Raw genomic sequence first — 21705 nt, 5'->3', positions numbered from 1 at the left:
CTTATTCTGATCACTAGACAACACCCCTATCAGCATATATTTGACTTTAAGTACTATATATTCCTGACTCTAATGATGATAAAGATGTGCTATAACTAAAACAGCTGTCATGTTTTTAGTATTTGATGATCTTAAATATCCCGCTCTCTTTGTCATACTGCCATGAAACTTAACTTGCCTACGTAGGAAAGATACTACTGTCACACATGCAGAATAATGTCATGTTAATTTTCACAATTAGATGTTCAAATGGCTCTTTAAATAATGTCATCAGGTTAGAACCCTGGGAACATCATATCTAAAAAAAGTTCATAGTCTGCCTTCCTTGCAAATAGGGTTTACTTGAGGTAGGATGACAACAGCCACATGAAGTCATCAATCCTCCCTATAAAAAGAAGTTCTTCCAAACAAAACAAAACAAAAACCCTAGAGATATATCTCAGGAAATGGGGGATTGGGTAAATGCATAAATGAGACTTTTCGTAGGAAGGCAGAAAGGCTCCTTAATCGTAGACTCAAAAGTCAATAGGGACTGCAGTGACCATTCAGTTTGAGCTCCTGTGTAACACAGGCCATAGAACTTCCCTGAAATAATTCCTAGAGGTGTGATCCAAGAACCTCTTAATGCCAACTGGCAAGAGTGACCACCCTTTCAAATGGTAAAAGCGGGACACATGCAGGATCCATTGCCCCCTCCATGGCCCCAACCCCCACTCCTCCTCTTCTGCCCCGAGGCCCTGCCCCCTAGCCAGGCCAGAAGCTGGAGCCAGGCTGTGGTAAGAGCAGCCCAGGGAGCCCAGGCCGCTGCACGGATCCCCAGACTCTCCACCTGCCCTTGACGTGGGGCCGGGGAGCCTGAGAGCTGCCCCCGGCCCAGCTCCATCCCCCAGGACATGCCACCAGGGCCGGTGGAGAGAGAAAGGGTTTGAAGACTTCTAAAGCAACTAACAGAAAGAGAAAAGCAGCGGGGGGAGGGAACGGGACAGGACAGGACAGCCTAGCTGGAGGTATACATCAAAGATTTGCACCAGTCACCCAGGAGTCACCCAGGCACTCTCCACTGAGGAAGTAAAAGGACAGAGATTTTGCTTCACAAAAAAAGGGGTTTCAACCAGGCTTGGCTGAAAATGCTGGAGAGAACATCAGGTGAAATAAGCTTCTTTAGATAAGAGAGTAACTTGTTAGTTAAATTTAATCTCTAGAAAGCACGTTGTGAATTTGTTTTATCTATAACAATCTGTTTCCAATATTCTTACTCACTATTACTCAAATCTCTTGTCTTTGATAATAAATTTATTCTTGTTTTCAATATGACTCTATCTCAGCACTATGGTGTAAAATAAAGTGATGGTTCTGAGCTGCATCTTGCAAGCTTGCAAACTGGGAACAGCAGGCACTGGTAATTTTGAGTGTGTTCAGTGGAAGGGCTGGACGTAACAGGGAATGCCCCAAGAATTCCGGGCTTGCTGTGTATCTACTGCTACCTGTAAAGAGAGAATGAAGCCAGTGGAGGCCTAGAAGCCAGAGGCCGGGAGATTCAGGGAGCTGATCCACAGCAGGCAGAGACAAGATGGAGTTGCACTAAAGGCAGGTGGTGTTAAGATGTCTCACAACCCTGGGCAACATCCAATCTTGCAATTTTGTTATAATCACTCTGATCCTCAAAGGTTGAGGTTTTGGCACAAACATTTTATTAAATGAAAACAAAAGAAAAATATTTAATTGTAAAACAGCAGAATTAAAATCCGCAGATCCAGGTTTGGGTCTTTCTGAATACGTTTGCAAAACATCATGCACTTTTTCCCTGGTAACTTTCTCTCTTTCACTGATTTCTCTGGACTATTTACTCCATGCACTTTTAAGAACCCATTTCCTTATAAATAAAAAAAGGGGGCTAGAGGTGGCATTTTTACACAGAAGTTGGATTCTTTAGGCCATTTTCTGCAATAATTCACATTCCATGCAAGAGATTACACAGAGTATAAATTGGCACAAAATTATGGCCTTTTATACATGCAACTTCTCAAAAAAACATCTTACACAGAGGTCACAGGAGGAGCAGCACGCAGGCAATGTTTAGGTGAGCCCAGTGGAATGACATTGGTGCAATGACACTGGTGCAATCAACTGTAACATTAATGATATGTTAAATTATCTCCTTTTGCCTGAAGGTAGCATGGGTAATTTAGTGGTATTTGTAGATGATGTGGAGAGGAACTAAGGATCACATTCATATTTATAAGTCTGAACTCCTTCTCATGATGAGTTTGTGGATTTCTGTTGTAAGTAGTGGGCTGGGTAAATTACCCATAAATCCATGGGTAAATTTAAGATTGACAGCACAACACATTTTCCTAATCGCCTTATGTTTCTTTGCAATTAAAGCTGTATCCACAAAACAATTTTTTGTAAGGGTCACCTGCAAAAGTGGTTGATGTGAGGAGGAATGAAAACTCCTTCCCTACAGAACAAACAGAGGATTTCATTCCTAAAATCTATTTTTCTGCCAGAGGCCCTGAACTATTCTTCCTGGTCTTCTTCTCAGGGCAAGCCTGAAGACCATCCTCTCAGCCTAAGAAGAGATCTGCTTCTTTACTTCGCACCCACTGGACTAACACAAATGTTTTCTACACATATGACAAAGTTATAGCCATTTGATTCAAAGTTCAAGAATATGTTTCATACCATTGTTTGCACTTAAAGTAGGTCTTTCTCCTCTCTTTCCCTTCACATCTTTCAATCAGCCTGCACACAACCCACACAATCCAGATTAATATACAGATTTATTTTATAGTGTTTAATTTAAAACACATACATAGCTGGCAGCAGAACAGTCCCACAATCCCACATTATCCACCACAACATTCTCACATGCCTCTTCATATGCTTCTGCAAAATGAGATGTCAAACTGCATTCAATTGCATATGCTCAGAGACATCCGATCATTCTCAGAGATTGACAGCAACCCTTCCCTAGATTATGTTTAAAGGGAAACACACACACACAGGGTTCTTTGTCATGCAGATCAGAAAATAGCAGTTCTTTAAGAATGAGCATGGGGTTTCTGGAGCATGGGCATTTACAAAGCTTGTGCTCAAGTGATGGCTCCTGCTTTAGAAAGAGATAATTTTCACCCATGTTCTTACACAATCTAGACAATTCCACCCACAAGACAAACACATTAAATCTCTCTTTGCCTTGGTCAAATGTGAAAAAAGCAACGCACCAAGCATGTTAACTAGTTCTATTCTAGTCTATAGCTTTTTCTAGCACGTGCATCACCACAGTATCTGAATGCCTGCCAGTAGTGCATTAAGCAACTTGAGAATGCATCTGTCACTTGCTGTTTGTTCTCTCATCTCCTCCCCAGAGGAAGAAGTGTGCACAGTAGTGGAGTGTCTTGTTCTGATAGGGTGTAGGGTTTGAGGGTTTGTTTTTTTTTAATATAAATATACCTGTGTTTATGTAAAAGAAGACAAGCTAAGATCATTACTTCTTAGCTTGGTTTCCCACGGCTCAAGGCTAATATACCTTGTAATTTGGTTTGTCAGCTGGTGCCAGCATGAACCTTGGGACTATTTACAGAGTGCTCACAAGCATTATTGTCCTCTTACAAACCCTCTGATCTCCCTGAGTTATCATCATTTGGCTTTCCACATTAACTGTTTGGATATAACATGCTTATGCAGTCAGAACAAAGTGTTCACACCTGTCTTTTTCTTCTCTCCCCTATGTAGGTTTTCTTTTTAGAAAACAGCATACACAGGTGTGAACAAGCATATAGAAGCTTAAATCTTGAACATGGCAGTATTTGCATGGAAGGTGGACTCCTCGGAAAAAATGTCACTTGTGACAATGTTCATTATGTCCATCTATATCTTGTGGCCTCTTACAAGGTTGTGAGGAGTACTTTATGAATCAACACTGTGAGAATTAAGAATGGGAATGGGTGCCTATAATAAACAAAACTAAGAAGTGGCACCAATAGGAGAGTTCCAGAAGATCTGATCAAGATGTGGAAATACAATTCATTAATTTCTCTGAATTTAGTCCATTTATTAACAAAAGGCCAAATTTGGTCTCAGTTACTCCAGTGTAAATGCAGACTAACTTCACTGAAGTTAATAAAATTAGTCTGGATTTATATTGTGTAAGTGAGAACAGACTCTAGGCCAGAAGTAATTAACTCACAGGCTAGTTGCTGAGCTCCATCATAGGGCTGTGGATTTGTTCTACATCTAACTGTGGAAGAATACTTTAAATTGCTTTTTTTGCTGTATATTATGGAAATCTGTATTTATGTCTATGAATGTGTTCAGTATACTTGACATTTTTGTTTGCTTTTAATAGTGTGTGCGTTTTGCCAACATGTGAAATCCAATTGAAGTGATGATTTTCTTTCTGTGTTTATATATATAAATATAAATAAATATATAAACACTGCAAATTAATATCATTTTTCCAAATTTCCACTCCATGAGAAATTTAGACTTTTCATTCCAGTTCAGAAGGAAAAGAAATTTCAAAATATCAGAATTTCTTAGACCGAATTTCCATTTTTCTGACTGGCTGTAGAAATAAAACACCTTCTCAGAGAGGTATGCAAATATTGTATCTAAATATCATGTGATTCCTCCCCCACTCTCCCCACAAACATGTACTTTAAGAAATCAACTTTTCAGTTTCTGAAGACACTGAGTTAATGTACAGACATTATTATTTTTAATTTTATAAAAATTAAACATTTAAATAAATAATTTCTTATGGTTTTCTTATCTTTTATGTTTAAAATTTATAACTTTTTGAGAAATGATTATGTATTTCAGATAAAAAATAAAGAGTAATGGAAGGACCTTAGAGGATGAGTGTGAGAGGCAATAATGACTTTGGGGCCCAGCTCTAGGATGCAACAAAATTTATTAAAATTGTGACTTGCTGAAATAAGAGTCATACAATAGTGGAAACTAGGTCAAATTACAAAGGATGAATATAAAAAAAAACACAAGCATGTAGGAACAAAATTAGAAAGAACAAGGCATAAAACATGAATAAACTAGCCAGGGATAGAAAGGGCAACAAAAAAGCATTTACAAATACATGAGAAGCAAGAGGAAGACCACAGACAGGGTAGGCCAATTACTCAATGAGGAGGGAAAGACAGTAACAGAAAATGCAGCAATGACCAAAGTGTTAAATGCCTTTTTTGTTTCAGTTTTCACCAAAAAAGTTAGCAGTGATTGGATGACCAACAAAGTGAACATCAGTGTAAATGGGGTAGGATCTGAAGCTAAAATAGGAAAAGAACAAGTTACAAATGACTCAGACAAGTTAGATGTCTTCACGTTGGCAGGGCCTGAGGATATACATCCTAAAATACTTAAGCAACTGGATGAAGAGATCTCTGAGCCATTAGTGATTATCTCTGAGAAGTTGTGAAGGACGGGAGAAATACCAGAGGACTGGAAAAGGGCAAATATAGTACTTATCTATAAAAAGGGGACTAAGGACAACCCAGGGAACTATAGATCACCTTCACTACCTGTAAAGATAATGGAGCAAACAATCAATTTGCAAGCACCTAGATGTTAATAGGGTGATAAATAACAGTCAACATGGATTTGTCAAGAACAAATCATGTCAAACCAACCTAATATCCTTCTTTGACAGGGTAACAAGACTTGTGAACAGGGAGGAAGCAGTAAATGTGATATATCTTGATTTTAATAAGGCTTTTGATACAGTCTCACAAGACATTCTCACAAATATGCCAGGGAAATATAACTTAGACAAACCTACTATAAGATTGGTGCACAACTGGTTGGAAAACCGTACTCACAGAGTAGTTATCAATGGTTCACAATGGAGTTGGAAGGGAATATTGAGTGGGGTCCTGCAGAAATCTGTCCTGGATTAGGTTCTATTAAATATCTTTATACATGATTTGGATAATGGCATAGAGAGTATACTTATTAAGTTTGCAGATGATACCAAGCTGGGAGGGGTTGCAAGCACTTTGAGGACAGGATTAGCATTCAAAATGATCTTGACAAACAAGAGAAATGGTCTGAAATACATAGAATGAAATTCAGTAAGGACAAATGCAAAGTACTACACTTAGGAAGGAATAATCAGATGCACAAATATAGAATGGGAAATGACTGCCTAGGAAGGAGTACTGCAGAAAAGGATCTGGGGGGTAATAGTGGATCAAAAACTACATAAGAGTCAACAATGTAATCCTGTTGCAAAACAAGTGGCCATCATCTGGGACGTATTAACATGGGTGCTGCAAGCAAGACATGAGAAGTAATTCTTCGACACTACTTAGCACTGATAAGGCCTCAACTGGAGTACTGTGTCCAATTTTGGGCACCACACATCAGGAAAGATGCAGACAAATTGGAGAAAGTCCAGAGGAGAAGAACAAAATAGACTGAAGGTCTAGAAAACAGGATCAATGAGGAAAGATTGAAAAATTTGGTTTGTTTAGTGTGGAAAAGAAAAGACTAAGGGAGGACATGATAACAGTCTTCAAGTATGTAAATGGCTGTTACAAAGTGAAGGCTGGTATATTGTTCTCCTTAACCACTGAGGACAGTTCAAAAAGTAATGGGTTTAAATTGCAGCCAAGGATATTTAGGTTAGACATAAGGAAAAACTTCCTAACTATAAGGGTAGTTAAGCACTGGAACAAATTTCCAGGGGAGATTGTGGAATCTCCATCACTGGAGATTTTTAAGAACAGGTTAGACAAACACCTGTTTGGTATGGTGTCAGTGATACTTAGTCCTGCTTCATTGCAGGGGACTGGACTAGATGACCTATCAAGGTTCCTTCCAGTTCTACATTTCTTTGATTCTATGAAATTCATTCACAAAATCCATAGGTGAGCCCTCTTAGCAACTTATATTTAACATGCACAGTGATCATCCTTCAAAAATTGTCATCTTCTTCACTCGCTTTAGGGAATACCGCAAACACTAAGGTAATGTTTAACAACAGCATTTGGGTAAGAGAAGCCAATGGAGAGAAACAAATATGTATACATGGCCAACCAATCCAATCCCTACAGGCAATTCTCCCACTGGTCCCAGTTATGCCTTCATTTACCCAGCATAGATCCAGAGTTCCTCCATTATCTTCAATGGGGTTACTCTGTATCTATGCTGGCATAACGAAGAAGAATACATCCTATTATATTTAGAAAGTAACGAATGTCTGAAAACTTTGGACAATAATTAGTCTCCTCAAACTTGACTTTATCATCTCCTTTTCATACATCTCAATGAAAGTGCGATTGCACCTATTTTCTACGCACATAATTCTCGGGATGCCTCAAATTAGCTTTCTGTGATGTGCTTTTCTGTGTCTAATATTTTCTGTGACACACTTTGTTTTCCTTCATACAAAAGTAAATAGCTCGGTGATTTTTAATAAAGTTAAATTATATTATTGCATTTTGCATAACTTACCCAAGAAGCGTATCTCTGCAGTACAGATTGTCTCAGTGCTGTGGATAAGTTATAAGCTTCAGAACTGTGATGTGTTTGGTGTGCTGACCACAATATATTAACCTCTGGAAAACACATAATTTCTAATGAGGCATGAAAGAAAGAACAAAGTTGCATTTATCTCCAATGACTTTTTTTTTCTTTTTTATTACCTAAAAGCAACTAATTCCAAAATTTACACTTTGCTATTTTATGATAATATGACAGGTAATAAAAACTAACCTTACGGAGCTGAATTCAGAGGTGATGGAGAGAGTGGTGTAGGCTAAGAACTGATAAGTGGACACGAGTGGGTGAAAGCTGCATGCTTTAGGGAGCAGAAGAATGGGGTTATAAAAGAAAGTAAAGCCATCAATGGAAGGCTTTAAGAAAATGTGAGATGAAGGATCAGGGGAAGGCAGCCTGGGTTAAATTCTACTTCCACCCAGAATTTTGCCATTGACTTCAATGGGCCCAGAATTTGGTGTGCATTCATTTGCTTGCATTTGTGTGCTCAAGTACTATACTTCAGGTTTCCTTCAGACTTGGATACTGAAAATGCTTTAGTGCTTCATGAGTAAAAAAATAATTTAATTAGTAGCTGTTATTAATGCAAAGGGTTTCCTGGGACAGTTCAGTCTTCAAGGCTACTTGGAAACACATACCATAAAGACATGACCATTGTCTGCCTACTAACGAGACATTTGGATGCAGTCAAAAGATAGTTATTGGGGCACTGTTTTATGGTTCAGAAAAGTTGGTGAGGTCTGGGCAAGGCTAGTGTAGGTCACATGCCCCAAAGGCATGACACTACTGATTTGCTGTATGCCTTGGAGCAATATACAGAAACACTAACTGTTTACCAGGACATATTTTTCTTTAAGTACCACTCTGGGTGGCCTTGTTGTTATGATTTTTGAAAATCTAAAGATGTCTGGACAGTCTTAAGTGGGAAATTATCAAGCAGAAAGGAAAGCCAAAATCTTTCATGGCCATCAGATGTATAGCAAGAGGCTATGACGAAAGTCTTAATTACACTATACTGAGAAGGTGGGTGGCTAATGTAGCCGCATAAGGTGCCTTTTTAGCTTGCAACTAAATTAAAGGTCACATATGTTTAAAGGGGTGAAATTTACATAAAGTCTCAGCTGATACAGAATTTGAAAACGGATTGGCTGACAGCCAATTAAACCCTCCCCACTAACAGCCACGTTTCACTAGAACAATTAGGAAACTGCCTTTGGCAGGTATTGGGATCCCATCCATAAGACTGATTTTACAAATGTGTATTCAAATGCCTTGAAATTATCTAGTGCCAAAACCATGTCAAACGGTTCAGGACTAATGATTAACACATACTAGTAAAGTGAACTGATGCCAAATCAAACACCTTAATGAATCTCAAGGTGTCTTCATCATTTCAAGGGACTAGAGAAATAACAGAGTATCTTGTATGCTAGAAATTAGAATTTCTGAATCTAATGAACTGTGACAAGTTAGTAATTTATGAGGCAACTTCATAATTTCTGACGGTCCTCTAAGCCTCTGAAAATCCTTATGATAGGTAGTTTAAATTATAACTTCAAGCTAGCTATCACAAAAAATATTTAATACTCAATTTGAGAAAACTTTATTCCTTAAACGTCTCTTCTCCTGAAGTAACAAGTGTGCACAATATCTAATATTTGTCAACTTTTGGAGGGGGACATCTTAATGCATGATGCCTAATGATCTCACCAAGAGATGAATTATTCAGGTGAGCTTCTATACCGTGTAATAATTTGTATTTGAAATGTTTCCCAAGACCTCAACAGAAGCTAAATGAGTGAACAAAGAATCTAAAAAGGTGGAGGTTAAAAATCTGTCTCCTTAGTTGTTTTAAAAGCATTTACTTCCTATCACAAACTGTGTGTAACACAAGCCTTCACTCAATGAAGTACAGCTGTACAAACAAGGTACAGTAACTGGATCTTCCTTATTTTCCTCAGTCATTTTTCAGCATAGTGAAAAGTTCAGGGAAGGGAATCTGTGATGATTTTTACAGTCTACATTCATTCTAGTTAAGGTCAAATGGTTTTCAAAACTAATTACTAAAATGACATTTTATTAACAGAGTTTTAAATTTAAAAAGCCTTTTAATCTAATGAGCAAGCTAACTGCATGTTAAAAAATGTTATCTTCTCTAATGGAGCAAATCGATTTGGAAGATCAGTAAGTTAAAAATACAGTAGAGTAGTATTAGAAAAAAACAACAATACTGCTATGAGTTTCAGTCTAAGAATATTTTCTGACCTGTATGCTGTAGTTGATTAAAGCTTTAAACTTGCTCTCATTGAAGTTAATGGTAAAACTTACCTTGAATTCACAGGGGAACAAGGGCAGAGTCAATAATCTGAAATGAATTTTATTATAACTGTTTTAACTGAATAAACTAACTACCACGAATACTCATGCTATTTTTTATCTGAAGCATTTGACATTACTGTCCCTGTGTGTATTGCAACACATCTGGGTTTATAAAATTATCCAAAAGATCAAGATTGGAATTATCAGCATGTTTTTAAACAGTATTTTTCAGATGTCATCTTTAACAGCTATTATTAGCTTTTACCTCCATAAGAGTCAAAATCTTTCATTTATGCTTTCCCAAAATATTACAGTGAAATTGGAGGGGATGTGATTTCCTGGAAAGTACTAGTATTGTCACCTTTTTGCAACATTTATTATAGCTTTACAATCTCTTTTCATTTTTGGAAAATAGTGTCAAACAACTTATATTGCTTGGTATGGACCTGATAAATGGGAATTTTGCCTAAGGACTGCAGGATTTGGCCTCATATTTGAAGAAAAGGAACAAAAATATTATTTTCTGTTTTGTCTGAACTGATAAATGGTAGCCAAGTCAGAGAATACTTGATTTTAACTACAAGTCATTATTGAGCAATAAGGCCCTGAAACTCCCCTTGAATTCAAATAATGTTTCATCCTGCTCTGGATTGCAGGATTGCATCCTCTGTAATACACCAGGAAAGACCAGTAAGAAAAGAATAAATAGCAGCACTTACAGTAACCAGAACTTATAACTGAGTAAGAAGCCTGAATCTAGACATCTATCTATTGTTATTATTGTACAATATCCAGCTATAAATAATATGCTGTAAAATACAAAAGATGTCTCAAAGGTAAAAAGCAGATTGACCAGTAATCAAGGAAAATAACATTATTTACTAATCAGTAGCATCAGGAATAGAAATTACAGTGTCTCAAGAAAGCTTAGGTGACAATGTTTTTAAATTTCCATGAATTAAAAATTAGAAAAATTACTGATGAAAATATAATTGTAAGACAATTTCTCTCTCCCTTCCTTAGAGTAAAATATAGAGGCGCACTCATTCCCTATTTTTACGAGAACAGATAATAAAATAAAAAATATGTCCAAAATGTGTACTTTTTTCCTTTCCATCCCCATTCCCCAGAAGAACCAAGGAAAGTAGGAACTTATGGAATTTGAGGTGTCAACTCAATATAAAGCTTCAACAAAACATTGTTTCATATTTTCTTACTTCGTCATGCATGATGAACAAGTGAACTGAAAAATTAATTTGAGCAGAACACAAAATTAGGAATAGGTATCAGAACAATGGTTATGATTTGAAGTATTATATGCAACAGATGGAGGATAATATTTCAAAAAACACTCATCTTCCTTCTAAATTCTACTTATGAAGGACCAAATCCTGAGGTTGGCTAAGGAAAACTCCCATTGAATTCAGTGGCTCCAACTCCTATGTAACTTCACGGAGAACTACAATAGGAACTAAGTGAAAACTGAATAAAAATTGAGGGTCAGATCATGACATTCTTCACTCCCCCTCCACAAAAGGGTTCTTCACAGTACAGATTTCACCTCTCTTCCATGGGGTTGGGAGGTGGTCAATAGGGTGACCATCCATCCTAAATTGGGCCAGATGGACATTCCCAAAATACAGAGTTCAAGTCCTGATCCCGGCGGGCTCAATGACTCTGGGACAGCATTTATCCTGGATTCCCTGCAGCACTGCCCCACACCTGCCTGAGGCTCAGGGGCAGTGCCAGTCTCTTCCCGGCAGGGGGCCAGAGGTGGGCTAGGGGCTGCTGTCTGGCATCCCAGCCACCCGCCCAGAGCAGTTCTTACCATGGCCTGGCTCTGGCTTCCAGCCTGGCCAGAGGGCAGGGCCTTGAAAGAAGAGGAGCAGGAGGGGGTGGAGGCTTAGGGGGAAGAGGAGGGTCGGGTCAGGGTCTCCAGGGAATAGGAGGATAAGAGGGTAGAGCCACAGAGGGGGGCAGGGCTCCTGCATGTCTCCTGATTTTGCCTTTTGAAAAGGTGGTCACCCTAATGGTCAACCATCTAAATGGCACCATAGCCCCTTTCCTCGGACCCAATGGAGGCCTGTCTCCGGAGTCAGGACTGATGGTATAGAAGATGCACACATTGTCTCCCCATTGACCCTACTGAAAATATTTCAGTAAGGTAATAACCTGGATCTGTCCTACTCTTCCACACCAGAAAACATCTCCCCAGGGTCCCACCTATGAAATGACTCTGGGGTAATCCAAACCCAAGGGAGGCCCTACTAGCTGCCAGGAAGTTAGTTTATAGATTTCTCCCCAGGGGCATGTGGATATCAGGTGGAGCTACAGCCTTTTCTCAGGGGATAAACGACACTCCTCCAACAGAGCAAATCCAGAGGAACATAATCTCCCAGAACTTCCCTCCACCTTTATCCTTGTCCTTGGGTATTACTATGGGAACTTCTCCTTGCCCCAGTTTTACTTTCTGATATTAATCAACAAGTAGGCTGTCTTAGATGTGGTAGTTGATGCTGGAACCCCACTGTAATAGCCCAAAGTCAGATTCAACACCTTTGCTACCTGTTTCTAATTCAGATCAATTTGCCTTGTGATGGGGGACAATGCTCATCAGAGGCATAAGATTTCTCTTAAGAATATAAGATACAGTAAGTTCAAATTACGCTTTGTTCTTCATTTCCTTCGTCTTTCACCATGATACGCAACTCACCATATTTTGTTTAACAACAGGAGAAAAGGCATTTGCCAATAAAAACTCGTCAGCTCAACAAGCTATGTCAGTGAAAACAGCCATTTTTCATAATACCTCAAACACAGCAACAAGGTAAAAATTTGTCAGTTCTGTTGAAGATGGATAATTTCTTTTCAAGCTATTTCGCTCGGAGGGCTAAGCCATATGCTTTGGAATAAAAAACAAAACTGTGCAAACAATGTGGAGCACATTTGTATTACCACATAATGAGATACACTCCACAGCATGGCTTTTGGTTCTCTTTTCAGTAGTAATGGTGATGGCCAAGTAAATGGGGGGAAGTTTTTATTTGAATTCAAAACCTAATTTAATTTGACCATCTTTGTTATGTTTTGTGAAGTAAGGTACATACATTATTCATTCAGAAACAGAAACATATGACTTATCTAACACTTCGTACACTGAGAATATTTACAATTATGTGCACTATGTCACAAAGATAGCATGTGATGAATCGCTAATGCCCCGCCAGGCCAGTGGTGAGATGTTCCCAACTCCCATCGCTGCCTGGTGTGTTTTTTTACAGTCACAGGTAGCTAATGAGGAGCAGTAACCTGCAATGCTTTGGACATTACACAGTACATTGCATTGCAATTCCAAGGGAACGGGATCATAAAATGGCTGTTTTCCTGACTCCACACTCTCCCAGGCCCTGCCGAGCAGAGCTCCCATAGTGGTTGCAAATAGGAAGGTGCAGGGAAAAAAACTTTGCAGTCACCTCTCCCATTTGTGATAGGATTTAGACTCTTCTGCAATGGAAAAGCAAAGAGATTCAAGCAGAGCAATTACAATTTGTGGTAGGGACTGCCATCTGTTTTCATTCCTCTTATAATGAGCTATACAGCTAACGCATGGAAGGGTTTAAGATTACTTTGGTAAACAGGAAAAATCCAGCTATTAGCTTTTGTTTATCAAATCCTTATTCCATTGGCAAAACAAAAAGGGTTTGATCCATTATCGACCTACTCAGTTACCACTGATCTACTCTGCTTCTGCATTTTATGAATAAATCTACTGTATAATGCAGACTTTTTCAGAGATCCTTGCTCCCTGCTGAGTGCTGTATTTGCATACGAACTGGATAAAAAACACTCAAATCAAACACAATTAATCGGTCTCCCTGTTTGTCTTGCTTCTCTCTAAAACTCTTGGAGTACATCTACACTGCATTTTAAAACCTGTGGCAGCAAGTCTCGGAGCCTGGGTCTACAGATTTGGGACTGTGGGGCTCCCGGTGCAGTGCTAAAAACAGCAGTGTCGATGCTGCAGCCCGCCCCATTCCCTGGGCTTCAGAGCCCGAGCTCCAGTCCAAACCCAAACATCTGTTTCTAGTGCCATAGCGTGAGCCCTGCAAGCCTGAGTCTGTAGACCCAGGTTCTGAGACTCGCTGCTGTGGGCTTTAAAACGCAGCATAGACATACCCTTAGTTCCTCTGGGCTGGAACTGTTTTATCTTTGTCTTGTAAATTATTGCTAAATAAATAACAATGCTAAAATACCTTACTCACTAAGAACCCACCAATTTTATACCCCTGAGACCAAAATCTTCCCTCACTTACACCACTGTAACCGTAGCACTGTGCAGGTTTAAATGAGAGCAGAATTTGACCCAAGAAATTTATGTGGAAGAGTGAACTATTTGCCTCACCCAAAGGAGTGTGTGTATTATATATTTCACCAGTGTATCCCAACCTGCACAGCACTGAGTTAGTCCGGGGGAGGATGCAGAAGCACGTGGCATTTTAACCTGGTTATTTCTCTTTATTTTAAACCAGACTTTTTTTTTCCCCCCCTCCAAATCACAGGCTTAGTTTGAGTAGGGTTTAATGTTCCTAACATTTTTGTGTTTAAGTCAAAGACTAGGAGTAAAGACTGTTGGGTTCTAATCCTTGCTCTTCCACTGACTCACCGTGTGGCCTCAAGAAAGTTACTTAACCTATCTCAGTTTATGTACCTGTAATAGAGTTTATAAACCCCATACTGAGCACAGGCAGAAGGGAGAGGAGAGTCTTCCCTGCTTACTGGCAATCAGGCTCATCACACCTCACATTGCTGCCAGAACTACTAATCATGGAGACATGCACCCACAGCTGGGATCAATAACAAAAACAAACCCAGCTATAAAGGAGGGGAGACAGAAAAGGAAAGGGAGGCAGAAGGCCAGGGAGAGCAGAGGGGCAATAGCCCCATGCCAGGCTGCCTCTGAGAAACCAACAGGGAGACAAAAAGAGACTGTAAGCCCTGGAATTTAAGGGCTGATAGGTCAGTTCATAAACTCTTAACTTACATTGAGTCTATCTGCAGACAAATTGAAGGGGACCAGTTGGGAAAAAGCTGGGACCCTCTATATAGACTGCACCCAGAGCAGTTGACAGTGCCTCATAGGAACTTTATTTGGATACATTAATTAGGTCCAGCACATGCATATGGTTCTGCATGGGTGCAAAAAAGAGGATGCAAGGACTGTCCCATTCACCTTTTTCTCCTGAGCAGGAGCCAGACACAATCTCAGTCTTTGCATGTAGAAAGAAGGCAGACTTGTTACAGGCTAGTGCTGAGGGTGATGCTCATCCCAGTAGAAGGTGGCATCAGTTAGCAAAGCTGAGCCTGCATGGCTTAATGAGAGGGAAGTGCAGGCTGCACCCCGTGAAAGCATGTAGCAGGGGCTACGCTGGCTCGCACTCCCAGAAGAATTGTGCCTGTTTCGGGAGGTGAGGTGGGGCAACTCCACACCAGCCCCTCGCCAGGGGCACAATTTTACCTTCATTGTTTATACAACATTTTATAAGACTGAGATGAAAAATACCATACTAGTAAATGTGCAAAGCATTATTCTTCTCTGACAAAGTGTAGGGGGAACACAAATCAATGTCCACGTCACCTCAGGTTACATCACAAGTCATGCCACACAACAACTCTTGAACATTCAATAGAAAGGTTACTGTATGATGTGTCGTGACGTGAGAGCAGCACAAAGTAATTCAGCAATTAACTTCTGTCACCAATGTAACTAGCAAATTTCATAAGGCAATCAAATGCATGATTCTCTTGTGATGAGAAAAGAGGTATTTTTTCTCCCACTTTTTTCAAAATTCTCTCTGCTTTTTTACCCTCTTCTTAAATTACTGTATGTGGTTAGTAAAATATTCAGTGAGTGGGCTAACTTAAATCAAGTAATACATTGGGGCATATGCTCCCATGGTTTACACGCCAAAAGCTGTAGCAACCTAGTACAAAACCTGTCTCCAAAAGCTGTGCACAAGCCAAAACTTCCTGCTTGATCTGCTGCCATACCAGTTGAAAACACAAAGCCACTCCCACACAAAAAATCTGCAAAACTCAAAACACAATGAATGGTCTGAGGAAACGTGGGAAGAATCAGGGAAAGCCAAAGTATTACATATACTACCCAGGACAAACAAAGGGGCAGATCATGTCCCCCTATGGCAAAATCCCAGGAGATTACAAGATACATTCAGAAAATTCAGATATAGTTTAAACTTGCAGAATTTCTGAGTTATAATGTGATTGGGGAGCACACTCTGGCCAGCTGCAAAATACTTCGAAGCAGTGGCCCTCCCAACCCACAGATGTCTCAAGATCTGTGGGGAATTCCTGCCATCCTTATAGGTTTAGCGTATTCATGCAAAGGCCATGCAAATCACACTACTTCTCAGGGCCCACTATCTCTCTGACGCACTATAGCTCCCCGAGGAGAGCTGTGTCATCTTCCTCAGGAGCCAGATTGCCATAGTCAACCTGCCTGTGCCTGGTCCAAAATAGCTAAAGTCAAGAAGTGGAAGTCTGCATAAGTCAATTATGACAAGGTCAATATTAACTTATGCTGTACGGGAGTCTCCATCTGGCTGCTGGAGGATAATGCTGCAGACTGCAGCTATGGCAGAGTAACTCCCCCGCTTGCCAGGCTATGGACTCCACAAATGCACAGTGGAAGTTCAATGAGGTCAATCCACATTGGCTCAATCTTCACCACTTCCAGGGCTAAACAAACAGATTTCCCCCTCTGTGGGGAAAAAATGGAAGGGGTAAATACCCCAAAGTAGCATTACCTTACTATTGTTAGAAATCAACATCTCAGTTAGGAAAAATATAGACGTTTTGGAGGGTGATAAAGCATGTAGAGGCCATGTGCACACTGCTGAAGCTTTATATGTTTCATCTCAGATTCAGCTTGCTGCTTATTTCTGTATATCACAGTTCCCCTACTATAAATTCTCCCATATATTGGAAGTACAGTGTTTCAAATCCACCCCAAGATAGTAGGCCTGATTCTCTGGTACCTTGAAGCACCTTTGCACCATCCCAGGGGCATAAGGATGTCCTAATGCTGGGTTATGTAAACACTTGGAGGATCTCCTCTGCATAAGGATGGATCTTTGGACGATGAGGAGCCACCATTGCAGCCTATGCCACTCCCTATCCCAACTACATATACAGTGGGTAAGGCTGGTGTATCCCTGCACTCCAGCAATCCCTGGTTGTCATCATAATAGCCCCCTTGGCCATAACAGTCTGAAGTCTGCTTTGATTTATACCAGGGAATGGACAAGTACCAGGGCAGCTTCAAGACTGACTTAATAGTGGCTTAATACCTCATTTTTGTCCCCACTCACATCTATGTTGAACATTCCACAGCTGCAGTCCAGGATCGGCCCAAGATCTTCAGTTATTACTCTCTTCAGTAGGTATTTTCTAGCCTCACCCACTGCTGGTTATTGCAAGGTTTATTTTTCCCCCTTGATTGAGGGACCCAGTATGTATTAACTCATGCAGCTCATTTATGTAGCAAATTTTTGCAGCTCTTAGCTCTTTCCACACCTCTTTACTACAAAGAGGCGCATATGGCTCATTAAGTGCATGCCCATAAATCATTCTGTTGGTGAAGCCAGATTTATATATTAAAATAAAACTCTGCAACAAGTTTCAGTGTAAAGGATGAAATTCCAAGCAAGTGAAATTGGAATAAACATACATAACTCAGGTGAAATCAAGGGAGCTACACCACTTTTTTCACCAGCTCAAAATCTGATGCAAAGCTTTTCCAAGTATGGCTGATTTGTATAGTGGCACATCTGAATTTTGGAGTACCACCATACTGCATAATATATGTTGGTGTTACTGAATGCTAATGTCAAACTCTGTATAAATGTGTGAAACATTAACTGTGACCAAATTAGCACTGCTCCATAGCCCAATGATATGAAGAAATGAAACTAAATTAAATGGATTTTAAAAATCAAAGAACTGGGTATTTCAGAGTGCCTATATTTCTACCTTTTCAAGCTGTATTGAAAAACTGAGCCACTGAAATGTCAGCATATGGAATTTGAGAACATATTCATCCTGGAGGATCGTAGAAGGAAACTGCTGGAATGAAATGGAAAATGAGAAGATAATTCTCCTTTTGTTCTTTTCTGAGAGTTCTTATTTTCCTGTATTCTGGGCTGTCTCTAGGAAAGATTGATGCCTGGTGTCACTGCTAGGAAGTGCAAACTGTTCAGCTTCATTGCAATCTATGTCCTCATCCTCTTGCTCTGCAGGATACCACATACTTTGGCAGCCAATATTCAGATGGGAAGCACTTTAATGGCAGGAATGGATGCCAGTGAATCCTTTTCCCACAATGTTCAAACCTCTGAATGTGCATATATTTAAAGCAACATAAAGCTACAGGATATTAAGAAAGAAACAATGACCGATATTAACTTAAGTACCATTCATGTTACTTATTTGTCCCCCCAAAACACAACATTCAAGGAATGTTAGGAGACATTACAAAGAATGACAAATTGTAGAAAATAATCGTCCTCCAACATCTAGGCACAATGAGGGGCATCAATCAGGGAAAATGTATATGGTTCATTCATACAGCTTTTGCCTGGTAGTTCAAATTCCAGCAGAATTTACTCAGCTTTTCATCTTTCCAAAACCGATAAATTGAGACCAAACACTGAAAAATCAAGAGGAACTGCATCAAAGTCAATGGAGTTACAATATGTAAAACCAGTGTAAGCGAGAAGAGAATCAAAGTCATTGAATTCTATACAATTTTCTCTTTGGGAATATTTTGGATGGCTTATTAAATCAAGTTCCTGTCTCCTATATATCAACATACAGAATAAATTTTCAAAGGAGCCCACTGAAATTGACTGGGATTTGGGTGCTTAAATCTTTTCCAAGCCTAAAGATTCCAAGGCAATTTTTTTAAAAGTAGGTGTTTGCCCCATTTTCCTTAGCCAAAGTTTCACCAGTCACTTGTATTGTGCCACTAACTGGATGCTTCCAACCTTCCACTTCAATTGCAAGAGCAGACTCTAGATAGAGATCCTTTGGGATCCTGGGGTGAAATACGTCATCTTAATATTTGATATTTACTTTTAAATAACTCATTAATTATACATGACTCACAGCACAGTGAATCCTACATGGACAAAAAAACATTTGATTACCGTACATTAGCATACATATAAGGTACATGGAACAGAGTTGAAACTCACAATCCTGCACTGGGATCAGCTAGTGCAAACCCCATGCTCTTCAAATATACATATTTTTCAAATATATCCAAGTTACCAATATCATTCATTCACCTCAGCGAATGTCTGCATGGGCACAGGATTTGGGCCTTTGTCAACATACCACGTTCATTCATGGCTCTTATACCCTGATGATATGATTTAAAGGCTTACAACATTTTGGATGGATTTAAAACTGCATTCTGTTTTTTTTAAATAAAATAATTTTCTACTTTTATATTTCCTCCCCCCAAAAATAGTCAGTGGTCTGACAACAATTAATAAGGCAGGTGGCACATTTTTCTTTTTTTTTTTTTTTTTTTTTTAAAGCAATATTTTAGCACAAGATAGTTTAAATAATCAAAAATGTATCATTTTCTCATTTCTTCTTCCAGTTAAATGAACTTTTTTTTTTTTTTAAATTACTTCAGCTAAATCCATTTATGTTCAATGTGAGGCCTACTGGAGTTTTTAGATGTGCAAACCCTAGAAAAGTCAGACAGAATCTTAAATGGAGCATCACAAATTTTGACTTTTGTACTATCTATGGGCCTGATCCAAAGCCCATTGAAGTGAATAGAAAGACTCCCATTGACTGCAATGGGCTTTGGAACAAGCTCGGTATATGTAACCCAAACCAAAACAACAGGACTTTAACCTTATGAACTCAAATGTCACATTCACTCATTTAATCAGATATACTGCAGGAGTTCTAAGTCACCCAAAAATATTTAAGCAGGCATTCTGCAAATGTCCCAGAAATTATTATTCCAAGAAAGAAAATGAACCCGAACAACAATTCCTGCATTATTCAGTTTGGTAGCCACACATGAACACGTTTACAAATGAACTTGCAGCAGAGACATCACTTTCTTTATTGTTATTGTCAATCCCTATTTTCTATTCCCACTCCCAAAACCACATACGCAACACCAGATATTCTATGTCATTCATGTGACTATTGACTGCTGCATCCTTCAAACAACACACTGACTCTGGCCATTATCAAATGCAGTGCAGCTTTAACTACTGCCTGAGATTATCACTCAGACAACATGGTGATGAAAAATGTATTGCGAGATGAGCTAGTTAAATGCACCAGATCTTCAGATCCTGCCATGGAGTACACAGCCCAAGTAAGAAGGTAAAGCTACCCAGGGGAGTGTAAAGCTCACCTTTGAAATTCCCCAGCCCTAAATCTACTCTGTAGGGTTAATCCCAGGTGTAACTTCGAACAGCCTGAGGGGCTGCTCTAATTTAATGGGCCCAAAGGGTTGAAGTGGTGGCCAAGGATCAGTAAAGCCCTGGGGCCATCCAAGCCACATCCCTTTTCTCAGACTACATCCCCTATGCCTGCACTAGGGGCATAAGAACCCAGAGCCAGAAACACCAGTATTAAGATTAGCTAGCAAGGGGGCATAAATTGGCACACCACACTGGAGGGCTTGGCCCAATAACTTTTACTTGGGGTGCTCTGACTGCTGATATCAGCTGGTCATGCGCTTCAATCATGAAATAGTGGAAGTGGTTAATAGTCTATTTTCCTAAAAATATAGTTTGGTAGGTACTGCAGGTGGAGTGGGTATACAAGCATGCAGAGAAGTCTGAAGGGGAAATTCTACCCTGACTTACACCCCATGTGTGTCTTGCACCCAATGCTGCCATGGAAGACACACTATAGATTGCAGTTCGGTGGCTATATTTCCAGGTTCAGTACCTCTTGCTGACACTTGGGGAGTCCGGTGATGCCTAGAAACACTGAAACACACAGGCTCCAGGCAGTAGAGGGAACGGGAGGGGTGCAGAGCAGGGAATACAGACAAACTTCTGAGGAGCTAATTCAGATTAGCCACACAGAGAAAGGGTATGAAGGGCCCCTTATATGCTTCAAACTGCTTGCACCTACAGACCCTCCTTCCACTCCTCCAGGCTCAGTAAGTGGTGGCTGGAGAGTGAACGGTGGGTGCAATGGGCAGGATGGAGCTGGGTTCCTGGGCCAGAAGGTATTTTAGTGGGGGGATGAGAGAAGTGTTAAATATGGAAAAGGAGATTTTTGTGAACCGGCTGAGTAACAACTTCCAGTGTTTCATATTTAAATTACAGATTTCTTTTTTCCACTAACATATCCTGAGATTAGTGTTTCAGAGCAGGGATGCGACTGTTACACTGGCTATATATTGAACATGAAGAAACTTATAATTAAAGCTATGAAATGCAACATACTAAAATATGAAGAGATCTTAATCTAAACAATATATATACTAAACAGATCTTCTCGAGGAAAACAGCCCCTTTATTTTATCCAGTATCATAGTTGTATTGTTATATGGCTAGTGTCCGACACTTTATAATACATGTTAAAACAGCTGTTTTGTTGCTCTGAGACCGCTGGCTCAGAACTGTTCCAGCAGAGTCTATTTTGCCCTCCTTAGGTGGATTGTGCCAATTGAAACTTCAGTATACACAAGACTTTGTCTGTTATTCTATAGCCATTAATATCCCACAGTTAAAGAAAAAACAAGCACCAAATCTTTATCTTTCACTGAAAATGGTGGAGCCGGGGGTTTGTGCGGCAGAG

The 21705-nt window shown here is 39.7% G+C and overlaps 1 protein-coding gene across 2 annotated transcripts in view; it reads right to left on the bottom strand.

The window, feature by feature from the left end:
- AGMO (alkylglycerol monooxygenase) overlaps window positions 1-21705 on the bottom strand; it is a 245299-nt gene that overhangs the window by 146391 nt on the left and 77203 nt on the right. The window contains exon 4 of one of the 2 annotated variants that reach the window (XM_067562116.1): window positions 7474-7595. In XM_067562116.1, coding sequence (XP_067418217.1) covers window positions 7474-7595 — 122 coding nt within the window. The remainder of the gene's footprint in view (window positions 1-7473; window positions 7596-21705) is intronic. The other variant, XM_067562117.1, reaches the window with a different exon arrangement.

The sequence above is a fragment of the Emydura macquarii genome, unplaced genomic scaffold (genome assembly GCF_026122565.2).
Source record: "Emydura macquarii macquarii isolate MOO-44397 ecotype Brisbane River unplaced genomic scaffold, CSIRO-AGI_Emac_v2 contig_2422, whole genome shotgun sequence".
Lineage (NCBI taxonomy): Eukaryota > Metazoa > Chordata > Testudines > Chelidae > Emydura > Emydura macquarii.
Note: the sequence above shows the minus strand (reverse complement) of the source record. Positions and strands in the feature narration are given on the sequence as shown.